At 41.7% G+C, this 24,437-nt stretch overlaps 1 protein-coding gene across 23 annotated transcripts in view; it reads left to right on the forward strand.

Moving 5' to 3' along the window:
• The first annotated feature begins 8,498 nt into the window (after nucleotides 1-8,498).
• The window catches only part of EMSY (EMSY transcriptional repressor, BRCA2 interacting), a 41,530-nt gene continuing 25,591 nt past the window's right edge, over nucleotides 8,499-24,437 (forward strand). For 12 of the 23 annotated variants that reach the window (XM_065072415.1, XM_065073434.1, XM_065072562.1 and 9 more), the window contains exons 1-7: nucleotides 8,499-8,660; nucleotides 10,030-10,138; nucleotides 13,616-13,715; nucleotides 14,354-14,428; nucleotides 16,664-16,839; nucleotides 18,490-18,642; nucleotides 21,996-22,255. In XM_065072415.1, the coding sequence (XP_064928487.1) occupies nucleotides 10,069-10,138; nucleotides 13,616-13,715; nucleotides 14,354-14,428; nucleotides 16,664-16,839; nucleotides 18,490-18,642; nucleotides 21,996-22,255 (834 nt within the window). In that variant the 5' untranslated portion in view covers nucleotides 8,499-8,660; nucleotides 10,030-10,068. Of the gene's footprint in view, nucleotides 8,661-10,029; nucleotides 10,144-13,615; nucleotides 13,716-14,353; nucleotides 14,429-16,663; nucleotides 16,840-18,489; nucleotides 18,643-21,995; nucleotides 22,256-24,437 lie in introns of all 23 variants that reach the window. The other 11 variants (XM_065072820.1, XM_065073792.1, XM_065073852.1 and 8 more) reach the window with 4 other exon arrangements.

The raw sequence follows: 24,437 nt of genomic DNA on the forward strand, positions 1-24,437 counted from the left end.
CAGCTCAGGTTGCTCGGAGCCCCGTCCAGCCTGGCCTGGGATGTCTCCAGGGATGGTTCATCCACCACCTCTCTGGCCAACCTGGGACAGGCTCTCATCACCCTCAGTGTAAAAAAAACTCCTTCCACATGTCTGGCCTGAGTCTCCCCCCCATTTAGTTTAAAACCATCAGTCCTTGTAACACAAGGGTGTTGTGTCAGACTCTGCCCAAATGACGTGGTTTTGTGCACAGGTGTAGCTTTTAAAATGACCTTACTATGTGATTTACTCATACTGAGCTGTATTCTGGCCTACAGCTACGCTCCCTGCACAGGAAAGCAGGCTTCAATATTACAAGCAGCTGCTCTGAATCCCATCCTCGCTTCCACTGGAGCTGCTGCAGCTTCTGAAGGGCTCAGCCAGCCCAAGCAGATGATACAGTACATGCTAACGGACAGACAGACATACATCTCACCATGAAGGATTTCAAGTGAGGGAATCTGAGTCACCTTTTATTTTCCCTATTTGCTGTCACTGGGAGTGACAGCTTGTCTTTATTTGACTGCAGAAGCCTTGCTACTACCAGTATTAAGACCAATCTCATAAAAAGTACATGAGTTTTTTCCCAAATTTTCAGGGAAGACTGCACAGAAACATTATTTCTTTCTGGTTTACAAACTCAGCGCTAGCTTGCTTTTCATTTCCACTGCTGTTTTCACCCCGTAACAATACAGGACGTTTAAATAAACTTCCTTTCACAAAGCGTTCCAGGATCAATATTAATTTCTTGAATCCAGGGCACAGCAAATGAATAGGATCCTTCAAACACAGTTGGGCATAGAGTTTGTAAATTATTGTATTGCTAGGAGAAACAAGGTCGGTGATTGTCCAGATAAGCAAATGCCTAATTTCATTGGTAATTACAATCATTAACTGCTTATCCTGTTGGCTGTGGAGCTGCATTTGTTTTGCAGTCTCTGCAGAGTGATAAAATACATCCTTTACCAGTCAATATGTTCACTTGCTTCCCCAGCATTTATTTAGTTCCCCATCTTAGCCTCGTAAAAATTAGTCAAAATCAGGAGCAAATAATTCACTTATGAGTTGTGTTGGACTTTGACGCAATACACTGTCACTCTTCATGGGTTAGAAGTGCAATTCAGGGGAGAAAACGCAATCTCCCCTAAAATACAATGCAAATTAGGTTCTATTGCGGCTGAATTTTACTTAATGCTAATCTGGGGTGTGTTCATTGAATTGCAGAAGTATGTCAAGAGTTACCGATGGTTTGTAATACACGTATGTGACCATAGATAAGGACACAAGTTGCACGGCGAAGCGATAATTTTAATACTTCACCTTATTCCCACGCTTGCTATTCTGAGAAGCGCATTTGCTTTCTTCGCAGCAAGTTTATATGTTCTGCACCAATACAGCAGGCTACAAAGTGGCTGCGTCTGCCTCCCTAAATTGCAGAGGGCACCGACTTTAATTCGCTGTTTGATATGCTGCAGAATGACACAATGAAGTTGTGGGTATTTTTCGTTATCTGAGGTTATATAATCAAGTTTTTGCAAAGTGCTTAAATCAGCGCTCGGTTCGACGCACGGTGGCGTTTTGATGGATTTAAGCCTTGCTGAATTTAGGTACTTTCAGCACTGAAGCTCTTACGCTTTGTAAAATAAATACACTTTTAATATAATATGTATTACTTACAATAAGGGGAAGAAAAATACATTAACTGGCAACACACAGCTGTCTTCCATGAAAGCAGTTGAAATACCTTTGTGGATTTAAATACAAATAGTCCTGGGTGACAATCCCTGTATCTGACAAAGTGTATATAAAAGGCTTCTCTGGCAAACTGCCAGCACCCAACCATTGCTGAGGCTTCTGCTTTTATCTTAACCAGGAGAAAAAAATGTGATGGGGAAAGTGTTTGAGGGGCAAGAGAGAGTTTGGGAGTGGTCTGAGGGCAATGGAATGAAATTAAAATAGAGATGCTTATGTCAGGAAAGCACATCGAGTCACTGAATTATCTCTTCAGACAAGTGGGAACTGCATTGTTTAGACCATTTAACTCAGAAACAAAAAAAGGCCAAGAAATAATTAAACTTTTCACAGAATCACAGAGTCGACTGGGTTGGAAAAGACCTCAGAGATCATCCAGTCCAACCCTTGGTCCAACTCCAGTCCATTGACTAGATCATGGCACTAAGTGCCATGTCCAATCTCAGCTTAAAAACCTCCAGGGCCAGTGAGTCCAGCACCTCCCTGGGCAGCCATTCCAATGCCTGACCACTCTCTCTGCAAAGAATTGCTTTCTAATCTCCAGCCTCAATTTCCCCTGGCAGAGTTGAAGCCCATGGCCCCTTGTCCTATTGCTGACTGCCTGGGAGAAGAGACCAATCCCACCTGGCTAGAACTGCCCTTCAGGTAGTTCTAGAGAGTGCTGAGCTCACCTCTAAGCCTCCTCTTCTCCAGACTAAACAAGCCCAGCTCCCTCAGCCTCTCCCCATAGGGCTTGTGCTCAAGTCCCTTCCCCAGTCTTGTTGCTCTTCTCTGGACCCGCTCCAGCACTTCAATCTCTTTCCTGAGCTGAGGGGCCCAGAACTGAACACAATACTCCAGGTGTGGCCTCCCCAATGCAGAGCACAGAGGAAGGATCACTGCCCTTGTCCTGCTAACCACGCTGGTTTTGATACAGATATTTTTGTTAGAATATAGGCTATTTCTCTCTTATGCAAGACAGAGAAGATAATTTAAACCATCTTTAAATTCTTCACATTTAAATTACTTACAATGTTGCATTCATCTTAGTATAAAAGCATAGCTGGTTTCTTTCTTCTTTTCTCAGTTGCTGTCAAACTGATACAAATAATATATATATTTTTTTTTCCTTGATTTTCCAATTTTGCTTTTGAAATTACCAACGTCAGGCTCTTGGAAGCTGAAAATTTAGTGTTTATGGCAGAAAAGAAGCAGCTGCATCATTCTCATCTCGCACCAAGCTGATGCGCCTCTCATCTACCCAGGAAACCCTGCTCAAAAAAGAAAAGAAAAAAGGATTATTTTGGAGTCTGTATCCATCATGTTGTAGCAATGTGAGTGGAGATGTAGTGAATAATCCAGCAAGAACTATGAGCCTGGTGACCTGGGCTGCATACAAATCACCTTCTCCACCTGAAAATCTCCCCCCTGATGCTTCCGAGCTCATTGTCTTCCCCTTTCCATTGTCTTAAGGTACAAAAGGACGTGTGGTAAGACAGAGATTATTCTGTTAGTGCTCAGAAAGCTTAATTAATTAGACCGGTGTCTCTAATTGATGAGAATCGTATTGTTCAAGCTGAGGGGGTACTCAAAGTTGCACAAAACAAAGTAAGAGTGGTTGACGGTTGCTACATTTCTTTCCCTTATTGGAAGGGGGAACATATGTTGCTTAAATGCATATAATTGAGCAATTTCTTAAACAGAAAACCCAGCAGTGTGCTGTTATAAATAATAATGCATGGCTTATGTATATCACTGATTAGTTTTTTAAATGCTTTATAAAAGGGGGAAGTGGAGGCGCAAGAGAGGTGACACAACTTGTGTGGGTTGCTCACTAGGTCACCATCAGATGAAGAATACTGCAGGTCCTGGTAGATCCCCATTTCATTTCTACCAAAATTCACTGATTTTACCCCTTGAGGCTCTTTTAAATTATGCGAGTTCCTAGCTTGCTTCGACTGCAAAATAAAACAGATTATTACAAATTACTTTTACTTTGTAGGTTTTTTTTATACTGTTGAGCTTCGCCTCCTTATGAAACAACAAAATGTTGCTGCTATCGACAAGTTTCTCTGTTGTTTTTGTCAGAAAGCGCTCTGTAATTTTGGGCGTCCTTAACCGATGACTCAGTCAGAGACTGCGGATGTAGGTAATGAGAACTAAGAAAGTGATTAACATCTGGAAGGCAACTCAGGCGAGAAAAAAACACTGGCATTTTCACATTCTGCATTTTCTTCCTTCACCCACAGTGAATTTGTTTATATTACAGGAATTAACTGGGAAAATTTCACCTGTGGGACGTTTAGCTATTCTTCTCTATTAGTGAAGTAAGTCTAGACTATATTGTTTTATTTTCATACCGACAAATTCAAAATAGACATTTCATTCATCAGACATAAAGAAATGCTGCCAAGTTTCAGCCTCCTTCAGGTGACCTCCCTGGATTAGGACAGAGGATCCAAACTGGCTCGTACGCTCATCCTGAGTCCAGATAACCTTAACTGAGTCTTCTGGAAAGCTCCATGATGCTCCTGGGTCCAGTTAGGTCTTCTTGACTTGAAAAGACTCTCATGACCACAAACCAGAACCTGCTGGTGCATCTGCTGGGACAACTTTGGTGGACCCATCCCAGGTGATCAACCACCTCAAAGCTCAGGTCGCTTAAGCTTTTCAGGACTCATTATTTGTATGTTTTGGGTCTTTTTTTCTTTGCCCATGGTATCTCTGCCCTCCCATTTTTATGGGTAATAAAGAAATGATTGTAGGTTAATCTGAACTAAATGGAGATGTTACTGCTGTAACTACATTCAGAATTTGGCCTTCAGATTTTCTGGACCAATCGCAGCTTCAGGTACTTCATACGTAACTGGCTCATTTTTTATTATGCGTCTCTTTTCTATTGCGTGTGCTGAAGGAAATTAAGCATATATGTATTGAGTATATATATATGCACATACGTGAGTGTCAATGCATGTCTGTCCACCTTGCCCATAATACCTTTTGATCCCATTGGCTAGTTTCATCCACTTTTGGAAAAAACAAAAAACCAACCAACCAAACAAAAAAGGTCCAAAAAACCCCACCGAACTGATCTAATTAAGTTTAACGAATATCACTGCTGAGCAGAGCTAAGAAAACGTATTTGTGCTCTCCCCGAGCTGCCTTCTTAGCAGAGATTGAGAGCAGAGTATGAGAACAAAGTGCATTAATAAACCCACAAACTCCAAGAACACATTCAACTAAAATCCACACCTTGGTAGATGCATTTTCTTAAGAAGTTTTGATGGTTTCTTTGCTCACACAATGATTTATTCTGCAAATCTAAGGGGCAGATGTTAAACACTTCAGACGCAATAAAACCCATACTCTGCTAGAGCATCGGAGTTAAAACTGATGAATAAACCTCACAAAAAGCTTATTTTATTCTGCTAAGCAGTGACACTGTCCTGCCTGTTCCCATTGACCAGGGTAATCCACCTAAAAGCCACATTTTCCGATCTGTTTGCTGTGGTGTCTCCGACCTGCAAAGGAAAACTGCAACTCCTGACGCTGAACTGCTTTTCATCTTCCTCAGTTTTGTACAAAGCTGAGGACATTTGTTTTTATTAGGTAATATTATGCAGATATAATGCTACTTGCCTTCAGCTTATTCTTGTTTAAGAAGGCATTAAAGGAAAATTGTTCTAGTTCTCCTGTACTGTTCAGCATAATTGTTCTCAAGTACTTGAGGTTTATGCTGCTGTGAAGAACAATAGGAAATTGCAAGCGAGAAAAATGTTCATTAATGATCACGGGGAAGAAACAATTTATCTGTAGTTAGGTGGGAAAATTAAATAAATAAAGATGTGGAAATAGGTGTTACCAACACACACCATCCAATTCCCTCATCTTCACCTCAGCAAACGTCCAGCTGTTTCCAGCACTCTGAACCCAAACTATACAACAGGATTTTATAGGATAAAGCGTGTGAAAAATGCAGTTGTGATTCATGCTAAGATGTTTAATGTTTACAGGTATAACCAAATGAGGCACGGACTCTGAACTTGGGAAAGGTGATTAAGTTCTATGTAAAAAGTTACGAAACTTGTTTAGGAAGTTATATTCATAGAGCGAACTAACATTTTAAGGGTTAAGCAACTATATAATAAGGGCCTACTAACAAGCTAACATTTTAAACCACATAATTAATATCTAGTTTAGAGCTGTATGTAACTAATTGTGCTAAAAAAAAAAAAGGCAGGACTTCATTAAATGCCGAGATAAGAATTTTTACAGCACCAGCTGCAACCTTGAGGAGACAAGATAGCCAAGATTTACAGCAAAAAGGAGGCACCAGGCTGGTTCCAGTTGGTTTGGTAGCTTGGATTCCAGCCAGTTCCTTCTAACAAGCCAAAGGTAAAAAGTCCGCTGTGACGAAGCTGAAGGAGCCTTCATCCAAAGACCCCTAAAGACCCTTCCTCAAATTCACCAAGTGACATTGCGCAGGCGCAACAGGGGAGGGTCAAGGAGGGGAATATGTAAATGGTTATTTGAGACTCATTTTAATAAAAAGCGGGAAAGGTCATGAATATGTATAGGCGTTTCTGGGGTCATTATGAATATGTAATACCATACTGTATTTAAGCACACTTCTTCTTGTTAAAAGTGTGCGTGTTGGGCGGAGTGAATCCCCCGCGCACCCAGCGCTGTTTTGCTTATGCTCTAATGAACACGTGTTTAAAGAATACAATTAAGGAATTGGATTAAACGTTGTTTATCCATAGAAAAAGCGTAAGTTATTTATTTCAAGCGGAATGAGGAGGAGCCCTTCCCTCCTCTTCATCAAACCTCCCGTCCCCCCAGGGGGGCCTGTTTGCCACATCAGAAAACCGTGCAAGACGAAGCGTGGAAAATAAGCACCCGCAGCAAAAACGAAGTGTTGTGAGGTGGAGACCCGACCACAAACGCTCATCCTGAAGGGGTTTTCGTATTATTTTCCAGCGGTCGCCTCCAGGATGGTTTTTGGAGGCCAGTATCTAGTGCAGTGCCTCAGGGGTCAGTACTGGGGCCAATATTATTCAATATATACATTAACGATTTAGATGAGGGAATAGAGTGTACTATCAGCAAGTTTGCTGATGACACCAAGCTGGGAGGAGTTGCTGACACACCAGAAGTCTGTGCTGCCATCCAGAGACCTGGACAGGCTGGAGAGTTGGGTGGGGAGAAATGTAATGAACTAGAACAAGGGCAAGTGTAGAGTCTTGTATCTGGCAGGAACAACCCCAGGTTCCAGTGTAAGTTGGGGAATTACATATTAGAGAGCAGTGTAGGGGAAAGGGACCTGGGGGTCCTGGGGACAACAGGATGACCATGAGCCAGCACTGTGCCCTTGTGGCCAGGAAGGCCAATGGTACCTGGGGTGGGTTAGAAGGGGGGTGGTCAGTAGGTCAGAGAGGTTCTCCTGCCCCTCTGCTCTGCCCTGGGGAGACCACACCTGGAATATTGTGTCCAGTTGTGGCCCCTCAGTTCCAGAAGGACAGGGAACTTCTGGAGAGAGTCCAGCGTAGGGCAACAAAGATGCTGAAGGGAGTGGAGCATCTCCCGTGTGAGGAAAGGCTGAGGGAGCTGGGTGTCTTTAGTTTGGAGAAGAGGAGACTAAGGGGGGACCTCATTAATGTTTATAAATATATAAAGGGTGAGTGCCATGAGGATGGAGCCAGGCTCTTCTCGGTGGCAACCAATAGTAGGACAAGGGGTAATGGGATCAGGCTGGAACACAAGAGGTTCCGCTTAAATTTGAGAAGAAACTCCTTCATGGTGAGGCTGCCCAGGGAGGTTGTGGAGTCTCCTTCTCTGGAGAGATTCAAAACCCGCCTGGACATGTTCCTGTGCGACCTCACCTGGGCGTTCCTGCTCCAGCAGGGGGATTGGACTAGATGATCTTTTGAGGTCCCTTCCAATCCCAAACATACTGTGATACTGTGATACTGTGATGATTTTTGTTTGCTTTTTCACAGCAACACGCTTCACGAATGGATTGTTTTTAAGCTTCGGCTGCACCTCAGAGGTGTTTTCTATCTCTAGTCAGATCTACGGTCTTTTAGAAATGATACAATTTATTGCCATTCTTAGAAATCTGCAGGGAAAAAAACAAAAGAAGTTGTAATTGCTGTTATATATAAAATAACTGCCAGGCCATGGCTCTGAAAACAGCGCTTACGGCGTTTTGGAGCAGGTGGTTGCTCCGCTCCCCCAAGAATTACCGCAGGGAGCAAAAACACCCCGAAGCGGCTGTGAATGTGGTTTTAGGGTGTGGATTTTATGACCTTTTAGCTCGCACCGCAGCCCTGCGCGTAATCGCGGCCGCTTTTCAGCCAGAAAAGCTGGAAACGGCCAAATGACGTCAGGGCTGATGTTAACCCGCTCAGATTTCGTTGTAGAAGCGGCGGTCAGACGTTAATGCCTTAAAGTTTAGGGGCGTGGGGGGCGCCTTTAAAACACGCCGAGATGGGAGGTATTTTACACTGCGCGCAACGCGGGCGGGGTTTTTTGACCCCAGTCGCTGCCCGTACCCGCCCGCCGGGCCATGGCGGGACGGCCGGCGCCGCTTCCCACCGCGTCGACAATCGCCGAGAGAACTACAACTCCCAGATACACCCTGCGCGGCCGCGCATGCGCAACGCGCTCGCCCCGCGCCATCTTGCCACCCGCTTCTTTCATCTCCTCGCTGGCGAAAGGTGGTGGCAGGGACTACAATTCCCGGCGTGCCCCGCGGCGCGCGCGCATGCGCAGTGCGCCCCGCTGCCATCTTGGCCCGGGGAAGCGCCGCCGCCGCCGCCACCAAACAAACCCGAGAGCGGCACCGGGAGGGGAGAGGAGGGGCCGTGGCCGCCGAGGGGCCTTTCGATGTGCCGGGCACGGCCGGGCAGGTGGGTCCCGCTCCCCGGCAGCCTCCGCTGCCCCTCCCCGGTGCGCTTTCCCCCCTCCTCAGGGAAGGGGGCAGCTCCCGTTCCCCGGACGGCGGGACCCGCCGCCCCCTCACGGCCCCGCGGGCAGCGGGGAAGCAGCAGCCGCCGCCCCGCTCCTTCTTTCCCTCCCTCTCGACATCGGGGGCGGTCACCGGGTACCCAGCGCCGAGGAGTCGGCGGGTGGCGGCTGCCCCCGGGCGCCCCTGGGGGTGATTCTCCCGCTTTCCCTCCTTTCCCCCCTCCAGGAACGTGCGGCGGCGCCGGGGCTTTTGTTCCCCCATCCCCCCACCCTCCCTGGCACCAACCGGCTCGTCCCGCTCGCCTCCGGCTCCTCTTTTATATATATATATATATATATATATATATATATATATATGTATTTTTTTTTTCCTTTATAGGAGATGCGCCCTCCTTCCCCGCCACCCCCGGCATCTCGCCGAGATGCGATGGGGCGAGGCGGTGTTCCCGTGTTTGTTTTCTTTTTTGTTTGTTTGTTGCGTTTTTTAGGGGTTTTTTGGGTGAGTGTTGGTACGCCTAAAGCAAATTTTCACTTTTAAAAATGTATTAATTTATTTATTAATTTTGGCGTCGTGTCATACAACAGGCTGGTGATAAATGCATCGATCGGGCGAGGGGGTGTTCCTGTGTTTTGTTTTGTTTTTTTTTAATTATTATTTATTTTTCTTTTTTTGTGAGCGCTGGTACGCGTAAAGCAAATTTTCACGTTTTAAATTTTATTTATTTATTTAATCATTTTGGCATTCTGTCACACAACAGGCCGGCGCTAAACGCGTTCCCTGGGGCGAGGGGGTGTTCCCGTGTTTTATGATTGTATTTTATTTATTTATTTTTTTTTTTTTTTTTTGGTGAGTGTTGGTACGAGTAAAGCAAATTTTCACTTTTCAAAATGTATTTGTTTATTTATTTATTCATTTCGGCTTTCTGTCGTACAACAGGCTGGCGCTAAATGCGTTCCCAGGGGTTTGGGGGGGGGGAAGTAGGAGCGAGCGGTGAGCTGGGAAGAAGTTCTTATAAATAGGTGCTCTGTGCATAAAGGAGAGGGAGGAGACTCCAGCATCAATTCGGAGAGCGCTCCAGTGTGGAAAAAAGCCTACAAGATACTCAATAAAAAGGTTTGGGTGATGGGTTTGAGTAAGAGAGTATAGGGAGCCTGTGCCCTTGTGAAACCGCTGGATTCCTGCATGCAAAGCCCCATTACAGGGGCTGGGAGCGAACATGTTGGCGGAGTTACGAGCAGGCTGAGGAGAGTTTTGCATTCATTAATAAACGAGGGGCTTGTGCTTACTGCATTTATATTCCTTTTTTCCAGCGAGGCTGAGCTCTGTGGGAGCGCAGACGCGAGGGAAAGATGCCCGTGGTGTGGCCAACTCTTCTGGATCTCAGCAGAGATGAGTGCAAGAGGATCCTTCGCAAACTGGGTACAGTAAGATACAATTTGTGGGTCTGTATGTTCGCCCTTTTAAGATTCGCCTGCCTGCTGCTTCTGTGAAATACTTCAATATGTCTACAGGCAACTTACAAGTCATTTTTTTGTGCTTTGCATGTGTCATTGGTTTGACAGCGCTGGTTTGAAGTGATGTTTAGCAGATGCTCTCTGCCTGGGCAAAATGAATAGAAAAGAATTGGTTTTGGTTGAATCCTTCATGGATGCACCAGTCCATCGCTGCCTTGATGTCGCAGTGTTGCATTGCTGTTCTTTTTACAATTATTAACATGCAACAGGATACTCTGTGAGAGGAGGGTGTTTGTTGTTCAGTTCTGTGTTTGAGGCCTTTTTGTACCAAAAAAAAAATCGTACAACCCTGATGTAACTGGCACTGTGGGACTCAGTTTAAGTTGTGAAGATACCACCGTAAATACTTGAAACAGGAGGAAAAAAAAAAGAAGTTATAGTTTGTGATTTGCGGTTGCACAGATTATCAGGGAAATGTGACAACAATGTTCTCTTTTAACTGTCATAACAGCAGGAGCTTTTTGCATTGTTTCAAATGTCTTGCAATATCTGAGACTCCTGCCCAAAAGCCATATATAGGGAGATATTTTTGTGCTCCATCCTTATAAATACATGTGTACAAGGAGACGCGCTTTTGCATTTTGGAAGGTAATAAAACTATTTGCTTGCATCCACTTCTGGCTACCACAGGAAAGAGAATCCTTTGTTAGACGTTTGATCTGATCCTGCCTGGTGGTTTTTGGGTTCTTAGAGCTGTATTTATTTTTTAGTTTAGCTGTTTGGCTGGTTAAATGTTGTGTAGTATTAGAAGAGGGGAAAAAAAAAAACACCTTAGATTTCATAATCTAAGAAATTATGTCAGGAAGAAAGTTGAGACTGCCTCTAACTTCCTCTGACGGTCAAGTCACAGCTTTTTCTAGTTCTCATTTTACCCGAATGTTAAATGATGTGCTGCACTTCTTAACTGTGCCAAGGTTCTCGTGCATTATGAAGCCATCCACTTTCGTTTCTGAGAGTGGAGAATTTATTTTCCCTCGCTTTGCCCTATTTTTTTTTTTTCATTCCTTTGGAATCTGGGATTTGCTTTCTATTCAAACAGACAGTGATGCGGCTGTTACACGACACTGGAAGCTGTACATCCGTTAAGGCAACAGCCCTAGGTTTAAGTGAGGCTCAAGAAGCACGAAAACCAGGAGAAAGTACAGGATGCAAAAAGACTTGGACCGGATCTGCGCTACTAAATTTTGTTAACGCAGCTCCACTGGCTGGGAGTGTGGAAAAATAACCAAAACAACCAACTTCTAGCCCAGCTGACGGTGCTGTGCTGGCACAGCCTCGCTGGTGCAGCTGAGCCAAACAGGACTGCAGCTGCACCTCCTTCAATGACATAACCTAGGCTGACAGGAAAGAAAAAAATTAAAAAAATAAGTAGTGTTTTCTTTCTTTTTTTTTTGCTGGCATGAGCTGTGTCCCCACAAGAGGGCCCTGCCAGCCTAACAGAGGAGCAGAGCCCTGTCTCTCTAGGGTAGAGAAGCTCTCAGTTTAAATAGACGCTTCACAAGGTTAGAGGGGGAAGGAGCAGGGGCAGTGGGAGCAAATAGCTCTTTAATGGTCATATCCTGCAATATTAATCTGCTTTAGAAGGTCCCACTTTTCCAATTCTCAGCCCAACTGCTTATTTTTGACCGCAACAGCAGGATTGTCCGACATGGGTGAGATGTGGTGGTGCAGGTGAGAAATTGGCAATACCCGGTGTTTTTCTGCGGTGTTCATGGTTTGTAACTGAAATAGGGGATGATGCACCTTATGCTTGAAATAATTATATTTATTTGTGAAATCTGTTTAGGCCGTTTGATGTGTTTTGTGTTGAAAAGAGGGCGCACCAGTTACTGATTGCTACGTAGACATAAGGGTGAGGAAGCTGGTTAAAGCTATTCTGTTATCTTTGCTAGCTTCCAGAAGGTCAGAATGTGCCTTTTTTTAAAGCCCTAGTGTAGAGGATCGCTATTAAAAATGCAGAAGGAAAAAAACAACTATCCTTGCTAAATAATTATATGGTTGTATCTAAGAATTACTTTATGTTGGTAACAGAAGAAAATAATTAGTATCTTAAATACTGTAACGTGGTTGTCTAAATTAATGTTGATATTAGTAATAACTGTTGCTTTAATTAGTGAATGTTTTATAACTGAAGCTGCAAATGCTTCTGTAGGTCACTCAGCATCCTTGTGCAGGCCGCATAGTTAACCAAAGCGACTCTGCTTTGTGTGTTGTCTGCTTAATCAGGACAGGAGAGCAGGACTTCTTTTGAACCCAGTTCCTTGATTTGATTTGTAAATTAGCTCTTTGGAATCCTGCAGGCTTTTCAGAATAGCATCAGTCTTTCTTTTACAGCAAACTTCAGAGGTGTTAGGTTTTGATCTGCCCCTTTGATTCTCGCTTTTGGTTAACTGTTGGGGGGTGGGTTTGGGTTGACCACTGAAATGGGGGTGTCGAATCAAAGTCACCTATGTAAGTATTGGGAAAAAAAAAATCTGTATTTGTGGTTTAAAGCAGGAGTTTCAGTAACGTTTCCTTAAACCTTGCTAAGCTTAGGATAGCAAGTCATTTGGGGGCAAATTAGCAGACTCCACTATTTGTATGAGATGTATTTTCCTACTGCTGAGTAGGGCAAAATTCAGAATGTTAGCAATCTTTAGCTATTCTATTTTTTTAAAACATCAGTGGACTGATATTTACATAGGTCGCCTGGAATTATAAATTTTGGTAAATCAGAGTTGTATTTTTGTGAATTAATCTTCATGGTGGCTCTACATTTAAGAATAACCAGATTGTTTCTTTTGTGTTGAGCAGGTTTAGTTCAGCGCGTTGCATTCTTTTCAGACTCAAGCAGTTGTACATATCAAGTAAATGGGCATAAAAGATTATGATGATTGTATTTAACAAACTAGAGATTATGTTCTCCATGCTAATTAAGGGAAGGCATTATGGAAAAAATTAGTTGTTCTTTTGATAGTGTATTACTTTTTCAAGCCAAGCTTCTCTGTGGAACTTCTAACAATGATACGTGTTAAAGATTTTCTTCTCCTCCTTCTAGAGAGTTCTGAGCTACTCTCCAAATTTGGGGACTGTTTCTTCAAGCGTTCTGGCTGAACTGTCAGCTCAGAGAGAGCCTGAAATATTTAGTTTGGTTTATAAACTAGATAATCCTCTGTGATGATACAGTTGTTTCGTAGAAAAGCTGTACGCTGCAGAGTAATTGACTGAGAGAGCTCTAAATCATCAGTCTCTTTTGAAAAGCACTGAATAATTGAAAGACATGTTCCTTTTAATGATTTTCAAAATTAATAAAATACTGTCAGTAATAGTGAAAATAACTTTTCTTTTTTTCCCCATTCGCGGTGAGTGTTAAATAGAAATACTATTTGCTTTAATTCTTCAGAACTGGAGGCGTACGCAGGTGTCATCAGTGCCTTACGTGCGCAGGGAGACCTTACGAAAGAGAAGAAGGATCTTCTTGGAGAACTCTCTAAAGTGCTTAGGTAACTCTGACCTTTTTAAAATAAGAACAGATGACCTGTTTTCTTTTAAGGTATCGCGTTCTTTTTCTGTCGCTAGTATCACCAAGCAAATCTTAACTTACGGAAGTAATTCCCTGCCTTGTGGAGGTTTAATTCCTATTCTGCTTTGAGTTTTTAATAAGGAAAAACAACTGTGCTTTAGTGGTTGAATCGTTGTTGGTGTTTTGTGAGATACTGAGTGTTAAAAGGATTGCAGCTGGTTCAATTGTGTGCACTAGCATGGAGTTCTATTAAGATAGGACTTCAGGGTCTTTGGCCCCAAGTTACGTGAAGAAAGAACGCTGCACATTCTGTGCAAATTTTCCTACCATAGGCTTTACATTTATTGCTCTCGTTAGGAGATTGGATTCTAGCTGTTTTGTAGGGGTACCCTATGAAATACAATGTTCTTTTTATTCTTCACTAATATTTTAGGGCAATAATACATTAATTCTTCCTCACCGTGACAGCAGAAGTTAAGTGACAATCTCCTAAATGTAAATGCCCGTTCCCTTTTGTCTCTTGAGTAGATTATTCATAAGTTTAATTTTAGTTAGAAGTTTTAGATAAATGTTCGTGTCACCCTCTGACTAAAATATATTGCTGGGTTTTTTTAACAGTATTTCAACAGAGCGACATCGCGCTGAAGTTCGGAGAGCAGTAAATGATGAACGACTAACGACTATCGCACACAAGTAAGTTACAGGCCATTTTCTGTGTGATTTCCAAAGGTGCTCTTTGGAAAATCCATTATACTTTAACTGAGCAGCAGAACTTGGAAGATTGATGCTGGTTTAAAGAATAGTGGTTAAAACAGTGTGTGGATGAAGGAATTACTGTATCAGATTTACATCCTGGAACTAGAAACAGTTATTTAATACTGTTGCATTTTGGATCTGAAGGCATCTCATTCCTTTTACAAGTACAATATAAGAAACAGTCTTTTGTCAGGAGGAGCTTTCTCTAAGATAGTCCAGAACAGAAAGTGGAGAAAATAGAGAAATCCATGAGCCAGATAGAGGTGTTTGCTTTATTATTGTTTATTTCACCTTTAATTTTGTTTAAATCCATTTGGAGAGGTTATGTGAGGAGGGACATAACCATGTAGAAAGACAAAGGGAGGGAAAGAGGTGGCCGAGATTAGTGGAAAACAGTGTGTCAGCACAGAGGGGGGTGGAAAATGTTAGAGTAGAGAAACTGCAGCAAGATAACTGATGACATCAGTTCCACTGTTCTGTGCTTGATGCAGCTGCTGTGCTGACATCAACGGGGCTGGTTCCTCCTTGCGTTCCCTTTCGCAAGCTCCACGTGATTTTGAGAGGTGGAGAGGAGCAAGAGGGCAAGTGCTTACTTATTTTCGATAAATACTTAACAGCCTTAATGTTAAGAACTGTCTTTAAACAGAGCTGGATGGCAAGTTGTCTGTATTTTCTTTTCCTTTATCTGTGTTACAACCGTAGATTTTTAAGTTTGATTACTTAGGTGTCATACGGAGGAAAAGAAAGGAAATCGTACAAATAGGAGTTGGCAACTGTCCTTCCAAAATCAGCGTACTGTTTTAGTGCTGCAGAAGGATATTTAGCATTTTAATGCTTTAATGTTCAAGTTTAAAGAGTTAGAAAGAGGCTGTTTACTGAAGAAAAACCACCGAGTTCCTTACACTTCTTTAAAGAAAGGGGAAAAAATAATGAAAACCAAGTATTTAATTTTCAAATCAGGATTCTTCTCTTAAATCAAGTTTCCTTTTTAAGTAGTAGTTCTGTTTTTAGCATTTTACAGAAGAAGCATAAAGTTTGTCCTGAGGTGTTGAACTTCAAACGGCTGAAATGTTATAATCCAGACAAGGTGCAATTGTGAAGTGCTGCGTCTCTTTATTTTTCCTGTGATAACTCGTTGTAAGTGATGGTTGATAATATAGTATTTGACTTAAATAATTCTCTAACTCATTAGGAAAGCCGACTTTGCCAGCTTTGCTATACGCAACATTTGTAGTCTTATTTTTGATTTTAAAGATGTATTTTTACCTCGGCTGATGTAGCTCTGCTTACACTATATGAATACGTATGAAGAACGCTGAAGCGTATCAGGATTTAACAACAGAGCAGATACTCTGCATTTTACGAACTAATTTGTGGTAGCTTTTGCTGCAAACTGCTTGTAATAGTTCATGTGAGGAGTTGTTTTTTCAGAATTATATTAATACATTGAATGGATTGATTTGCTTAAGAACATAACAGCATTGAAAAATAATTCGCCTTTTTGGTTTTGCTGATTTGACAAATGGTTTATGTAAACCAGTCATAACCAGAAACACTTCTCCATCTACATAAGAACAGCTTTTTTTGGAAACATTCTAGTCAGTGTGTGAGTACTAAGGTTAAGAGAAAATGAGAGCAGCAGGCTGGTTTCTGTTGAGGAAGATGCACAAGGTGTATTTAAATCATATAATGTTCTGCTACTTTGTTTGGGACTAATTTAATAAGTTGGAGAAACTTTTCAGGTAGAGCAAGATTTGCTTCAGAAGCCAAGGGTTTTTTCCTGTAATATAACCAATTTGAGTAGTCTTATGTTGGATGTGTAGGTATTTTTGTCATCCAGAAGCAGAGTGTGTAGCCACTCTACCTGAATAGTAGCTAATTAATAAGGGGGTTTTGAACACAACATTCACAGACCTCTGGACTTCTAAGGGCTCTGCAAAATCAATCAGCAAAAGAAGCAGCAACTCTGAAATTTTCCGTGGGAGGATTTCTGTATCAGGTGGGAAAAATGTAAGGGCTTTCATGAAATGAATAAGGTTCAGGATTATTTCTCTAGAATACCTTTAGAAAGTGTCTTTTAGACTTTGGCAGTTGAAAAAAGGTGTTTGAACGAGAGTACTGAGTATTTTGGAAACTTGGCAGCGTACTTACAGAACGTTCATTTCTATTTAGTATGTCTGGACCAAATAGCTCCTCCGAATGGTCAATAGAAGGTCGTCGACTGGTGCCGCTGATGCCGCGACTTGTTCCACAAACAGCTTTTACCGTTACCGCTAATGCTGTCGCCAATGCAGCTGTTCAGCACAACGCGTCTTTGCCAGTTCCTGCAGAAACTGGAAACAAAGAAGGTGAGAGAAAGCTGGGATTCTACTGCAATCGATGGAAATATCAAAATAATGTCACAGTATAAGTTGTTACCTTAGATTCCAGGTTCCAGTATAAGTTGGGGAATGACTTATTAGAGAGCAGCATAGGGGAAAGGGACTTGGGGATCCTGGTGGACAGCAGGATGACCATGAGCCAGCACTGGGCTCTTGTGGCCAGGAAGGCCAGTGGTACCTGGGGTGGGTTAGAAGGGGGTGGTCAGTAGGTCAGAGAGGTTCTCCTGCCCCTCTGCTCTGCCCTGGGGAGACCACACCTGGAATATTGTGTCCAGTTGTGGCCCCTCAGTTCCAGCAGGACAGGGAACTGCTGGAGAGAGTCCAGCGCAGGGCAACAAAGATGCTGAAGGGAGTGGAGCATCTCCCGTGTGAGGAAAGGCTGAGGGAGCTGGGGCTCTGGAGCTGGACAAGAGGAGACTGAGGGGTGACCTCATTAATGTTTACAGATATCTAAAGGGTGAGTGTCAGGAGGATGGAGCCAGGCTCTTCTGGGTGACAACCAGTGATAGGGCAAGGAGTAATGGGTTCAAACTGGAACACAAGAGGTTCCATTTAAATTTGAGAAGAAACTTCTTCTCAGTGAGGGTGGCAGAGCCTGGCCCAGGCTGCCCAGGGAGGTTGTGGAGTCTCCTTCTGTGCAGACATTCCAACCCGCCTGGACACCTTCCTGTGTAACCTCATCTGGGTGTTCCTGCTCCATGGGGGGATTGCACTGGATGAGCTTTCCAGGGCCCTTCCAATCCCTGACATTCTGGGATTCTGTAAGCTCTAAAAACTTATGTCAATGGCTTAAGATTTTGTAAAGTTCTGTAAGTGATGGAAGGTGTTTCGTAACACTTAAAAAACATAAGTAAGTTTTGGTGAAGGTCAAGAAAATTAAATTTTGTTGGTTTCCTTTTTTTTTTTTTTTTTTTTTTTATTACTTCACATTAAACATACCAAATTAACAAATTAAAAGCTACTTTCTGCTTTCCCTGTGCCTTTTAAATAATGTTAGTACACATTCCATTTAGCTTGGCTGAATAGGTTTGAGTTATGCTTCATGCAACTGGAGAATGTGTAACACTTATCGAAATGGGCTGTTTTATTCTGGTTTTGTGAGAAATACTGGATTATTGCAATATTACTTATGAGCAAGGGTTTAAAAAAAGCTGATTAGCAAAATGAGTTGTTCATTGCGGAAGGAGTATTTTGGTTTCTTCAGCTGATGTACTGTTGAAGAGAGGCACTAGTGATTTTTCTATCAGTTGCCTGTCTGGATGTGGTCATTTTCTGAAAAGCAAAAAGATCAAAATATTTAATGCTAAAAAGACAAATAACCCATTGTAAAATACAACATCAGATTAATACATATAAAAAAAATCTAGAATCGACAGCACAGATTTCTGGGGATGGGAGGAGGGGAAATGAGATTTCTATATTGTCTTTTGAGGCTGTTAATTCCAAGACCGCACTTAAGTCAAACTGGGGACTGTTCAACAGTAACAGGTCTGCAAAGGCAAAGATGTGGCTAATGACCCGAGAAGTCTTTGACTTCCATTTCAGCTGTTAAAATAGTGATAGAATAATGGGATTCTGCGCTTCAGTTATACGGAAGGTGTCTTTTCTCCTCTTCAGTGGTGGTTTGCTATTCCTACACAAGTACCACTTCAACCCCAACATCTACCCCTGTTCCAAGTGGCAGTGTAGCGACAGTGAAGTCCCCCAGACCCGCCAGTCCAGCCTCCAATGTAGTCGTCTTGCCAAGTGGAAGTACTGTTTACGTCAAAAGTAAGTGATACTAGCAACCGATTAACAAAAGGGAAAGAAAGGGAGAGTCTGGTGGCTGAAGCATGGACTGAGTTAAATACTCTGACCTTGGGCAAGTCATTTAGTGCCTTTATGGCTTCATTTAATCTGAAGAATGAATGTATTGCTTCCCTTTTTTTAAAGAAATTGCCTTCAGGATAAACCCACTCACTGTAATACGCTGCAGGGAGCGGCAATGACAAAGGACAACACCAGTGAGAAGTATTTTGAAAATAAAATATAGGAATTGCTGTGTATCAGTGGATTTCTAATCCATCTTGCTCAGAAATTGTTTTTAAGGTGGCTCTGCTGGTTGCTTCTGCAGAGGACTTACCTCTTCTTTATGCTTAAATAATGCATAGAAGTCACTTATTTGGGTTAGAAAAGGTCCTTCCTTTGCACTTCCACAGTTGGCCTGTACGTTTTCAGAATACAGTAGTTTGGCAAGCATTTATATGCTTACATTAACTGTGTTGGCGCATTTTGTGATTTATTTGGAAGCGAATCTTAGTGACGCTTGCATTCCTGGGCAACTGTGAAAACTCCATACAAAATCCCACCAGATACCCATTTTCATTTCTTTAAATTTGTAAATCCAGGGTGTAACGTCTAGAAACAGTCGTTTTTCTTGTCTCTCCCCATCTCTTTCTTTGGCTAATAAATCAGGTAGTTCTAAAAACAGAGTATATCCTCATACATATACCTAGCTCATCAAAGGTAGTTTTATTTAACTAATAATTAAAAATGTTTCCTTTTGTCCTTATTTGATGCCTGTTGAAATGCGGGTGACAAAGATTAATAGTAAAGTTGATAAGAGCTATTTTTATGCTTGCCGTGGATACATTTAATATTTAAAGAATTATTTTAATCTTTATGACTTATGTGCCTGTTTGTATAAACTTTTAGCTAGTGAGAAATGTCACATCTTACTTTAATATAATATTACCTGTAAACCACCATCTTTAATGGCTATATCAGCCCATGGAACCCATTAAGATTTTTCATTTTTCTGATTTAATGCACTAATCACTCATCTTTAGTTTAAAGATTCAGGGGGAAAATGTTCTTAACCTCTTAAAAATTTAATTTTGACCTCTCTTGAATTATTACTTGGTAATGAGTATAAAACCAGTCTAGACACACAATGGAGGGGGATGAAAGGTTCTCATTTTTATTCTGCCCATCCCTAGATTTTATTTTTTCCCCTACTTCACATGCTTCATTTTGTTCCTTTTTTGTTTTGTTTGGAATAGTGTGTCTTTCAGAGTGTATTATATCAGTGATGTTAGTTTTAACAAACCTGCTCAAGAGCAAACTTGGGGGACCTGAGTTAGATTCATGACTTTGCTGCTGATCTATTGTGTGACCTTGTCCAAGCCACAGGCTGATGGAGCCATTAACCTCTCTGTGCCTCTGCTCCCTTGCTTACCAAGCGTGAGTTGTAGTTGAGCTGCATTAACTTTTAGCTAAACGCATGTGAAAAACCTTCTGCAAACGCAGTTTCTAACGTGAAATTATAGGAATAACATTCTTGCAGAACCTCAGCTGTGAAAACAGGAGATGCAGTGAGCTGTATTTAGCATAAAATAATGTTCTGCTAGTTTAATCTGTGGTGTGTCCTGTTTTTTGTTTATTTTTTTTGTTGACGAGGACCACAAATAAATACCTTTCTCTGCAGTGTTTCTTGGTGACCCACCAAAATAACAGCTGTGTCCTAGCATCTTAGCTGCATGTGTTTTCTTGCTTGGAATGGATTCTGAAATTCCTACACATTTTCAGTGTGATTAGTGACCTCACAGTTATCAATCTGCATAGCGTACTCAGAGTAATACTTAAAAGCCTGTTCATGATAGACCTTGAAGTCATGGAACCAAATCTTTGCTTTATAGATGGAGATCACCCCTAGGCTTGTGCAGGGCCATAAAGTGAATTCTTGATTAGAGCTCTGAAATCCGGGCTCGTAAATCCATGCTTCATCTGTACTGTTACAGCCACCTCAAACTATTTTTTGGGCTTCAAAGCAAACTTAAAAAATAGTCTTTGCTTCTCTTCTCTAGCTTGTTTTTCCATCTTTGTCAGCATTCTGAAGTGTACCTGCAAATGAGCTGGTACTCGTGATAAGAAGGAATCCCATTTTTCAGAAATCACTTGCTGTTCTACTGGGCACTTTCTTGTCCGTGTTAATTCCTGCGTCTTCACTTTTTGAATGTCAGAATATTTTAATTAGAGACTAATTAGATCTTAACCCTAATTAGAGATTGCCAACCAAGTTTGCTTGGGTTACCAGCAAGACTGTTTCTTGTCATGACAGCATTTTTTTGTCTTTAAGCTCCAGGCAAACGGAACAAGACACTTGGTCTTGTTTTGCATAGGGGAGACTGTGTCTTTTTGGCTTATCTCCATATTTTAAAAAAACACTGGCTAATTGGTAAACCTAAATGCTAACCAATAGCTACAAGAAATTTTTAGTTATTAAACTGCATCTTTGTGTAACGTATACCAATTTATGAACCTGTTGCCTGCTTTGGAAAGTTTCATATGGATTTAAGTTCCATTGATCACACTGTTATCCTGAATATTGCAGCAGACTTTATATGTGTACAGTAGATGATTGTGAGAAAGAATGAACTCCTTTGATACTGGACTCTGTTTTTCATTATTGTGTGTTAGGTGCTGTTTTATATCTGTATATGTGTATATATATATATATGCACCAAACAAGACAGAAGCTGATAAAGTGAGGTTTGACCTTCATAGTTAAAGTATGTAATTAAAAGCAAAAAGGATCTCGATGCTGTATTGAGGTGAAAGGGAAAAAGGTGTTTTAATGATGGCATTAAAGTAGGTACGAAAATTGAAATCAGGGAAAACTACAGGAGCATAAACTTCAGTAGTCCAGGGGCTTTAAACAAAACCAACAACAACAACAGTGTAGTGTAAAATTTTAAGCTGGAATGTGAATGATGTTGTCCAGTCCCCTTGTGTATATAGTCTCATTAGTCAAACTTTTGGAGACAGAATGAAATCCCTGTATTGGCTCCATTGTTCTTTTAATATCTTAAGCTGAATGGAATTAACCCAGTAACTGAGCGACTTGTGTTTTATGAGGTTTTGTTTCTTGGCTTTATGGCACTGGAAGTGTGGTCTGTATCAAGGACCAAGACCATCTGTGATGTGGTGTGGGTTAGTTGTGACCATAAGATGTGATTTATCCTCTATTTCTTTTTATCTTATTTGAAAGTGAGTATAAAACTCAGCAAATTTTTAGTGTTTTAGAAAACACCGAGACCCACAGTTGGGGAAAATATAATATAGAAAAAGTACTTCTTTTCCAGGTGTCAGCTGCTCAGATGATGACGAAAAACCCCGCAAAAGACGGCGAACGAATTCTTCCAGTTCTTCCCCCGTTCTCCTGAAAGAAGTCCCGAAGGCGGTGACTCCTGTCACTAAAACTATCACTGTGCCTGTAAGTGGCAGCCCCAAGATGAGTAATATCATGCAGAGCATTGCCAACTCCTTACCGCCACACATGTCGCCTGTGAAAATAACCTTCACTAAGCCCTCAACACAGACAACAAACACGACAACACAGAAGGTATGTGGGGGAAGCTGCCAAATGTTACTTTATTCTGGTTTTATCAATGAATAAGACACGATGTTTGACTCTTACTTTTGATGAACTGTCTGGCTGGTTTGTTGGTGTATTCTTTTTAAGGATTGCGCTTGGGATAAGGTAATCCCTCTGTAAAACAAAGAGAAAAACCAAACTCTTGTATGAATTTAGTTCACCTGTGTGTGAAAGGACCTGGATTGACAGCCGTGGAGACTGAAGCCCTCTTTTTATCCACAGAACAGGTACAGCACAGGCAGCGGGAGTGCAGGCTTCCCCCAGACTGCCCCACCAATGTGCCTCAACCCTGACCTGAAGGGACCACTTCTAGGGATGAGAGGGGATTCAGTCTCCATGCTCATTCAATTCTTGGCCTCTCTGGTGAGACTGCCAACAAGGTTACCAGTTAGGACCATTTGTGGTGTTGGGTTTTGTGATATGGACACTAGTCCACTGAGAACTGGATCACATAGGCCACTGAACAGCCTTCAGATGGTAACAACTGTTGGTCAAAGGTAATCTTTCTTATTTCTATTTTCCTTATTTATAATGATTCTTTGCAGTAGTGGAATTCCAGGAGAGGTGGCGTGGGCTTTCCCTTGCCAAGCCTTTTGTCTAGAGCCTAGCTTTTTTTTGCGATCTATAAAGCTTATTTTCGGAGCCGATCAAAGACTGGGGGGCTTTATTTTCCTTACAGTACTAGTGTGCCATTTCTCATTCTACATTAACAGTGTTATAGTGGTCAAAATCAGTTGCATTATTTCAGCTCAATGTGCCCAGCTTTCACCAGAATGCAGTTGTGTGGAGAAGTTTTTTTCCATGTTGAAATTTTGTATTCGACTCAGATATTTACATGCCTGATCTATGGCATGACAACTTTCCCATACTTTAGGAAGCATTTCAGATGTGTCTGCTCTTTTGTTCTTACGATATAAAAAAAGATGACTGGCCCAAACCAAGCTTGTTCTTGCTGTGGTTATTAAGGCAGACTTGGAGAAGGATGGTCTGTGGAAATAATTTGGCCCTGATACCAACAGACTGATGGTAGCCTGGCCACTAACAGACATTTTCTTTTTCAACCCTGAGAGTTTGACTATTGAGCTCAAACCTTCGCACAGTATTTGTGCTGTTAGTCTTCTTCATTGTTTTATGACTCTGGATTAGCAGAGTTCCCATGTCCTCATTTTTGGAAACTCTATAACCAAGGAAGATTAACTGAAGGGATGTGCAATGAAGAACTTGCTTTCTGCCCTTTTCCCACTTCAGATGCTTTCATTTGACTCACTGTTCTGTAACAGTGTCCTTAAGCAAATTTCACCTCTAAATACACAAATAGAAATTTGTGAATGAGCATAAACCATCGAATAAAATGTCCTGCTTTCATTGCCACAAATCCACATCTACAATACAGCTTAATTTGCCAATCTTGTTGTTCTTGTTAGGCTCATCTTTTGTGCAGGAAGAATTTTTTTGCCTTAAATGTCTGTAGTGTTGTAACTATGAGTGTTATATCATAGTAGTTGATGATGGAGTGTAGTAAATCTCTGAAAGGAAGAGAATGGAGTGATAGAGTCTTTATGCAGTTGTGCCTCTGCTTGTTCTGGCATGGAAGTTTTTGGGTTTGCTTTGCAGTGAATTATTTGACTCTTGCTAATCTGCAACAATGGAAAAATAATTGCTTGTCTTGTTAGAGAGCTGTAGTAGCTTTTGTATCTAAACTCATCACACTGTACTCTTGCTGGATTTAGGTATGCCGAAATATGTATCTATATCATTTTGATGGGGGAAAAAACCCTTTTAGTACTTTTAAATTAAGTGGCAGACTTCTTACACTCCAATTGGAAGTGTACTATATTAAACAAGCACTGTCGGATGTGAGTGAAGTTGTTGGATGTGAATGAAATTCGTCGTTTCTGCATGCCAGCTTTCTGAATTGTTTTGACATTTTAGTAGGTTGGAGGAAAATTTGTCGTAACGACTAATAATGTCACAGCTCCAGTTTCTGGATTCTCTTATAATCAAGTCCTCTGTCTAGGACACAGAAGGAATCTAGTGAGGGAAGCTTCTGGCGATTAATGCTTTTATTTCTTCAGAGACTGGGATTTAATGCCTCTCAAAATAGAGGTGACAGTACTAAATTCAGTGTTTGTTAGGAATTAGTTTTTAC

This window comes from Columba livia, chromosome 1 (assembly GCF_036013475.1).
Source record: "Columba livia isolate bColLiv1 breed racing homer chromosome 1, bColLiv1.pat.W.v2, whole genome shotgun sequence".
NCBI classification, from domain to species: Eukaryota; Metazoa; Chordata; class Aves; order Columbiformes; family Columbidae; genus Columba; species Columba livia.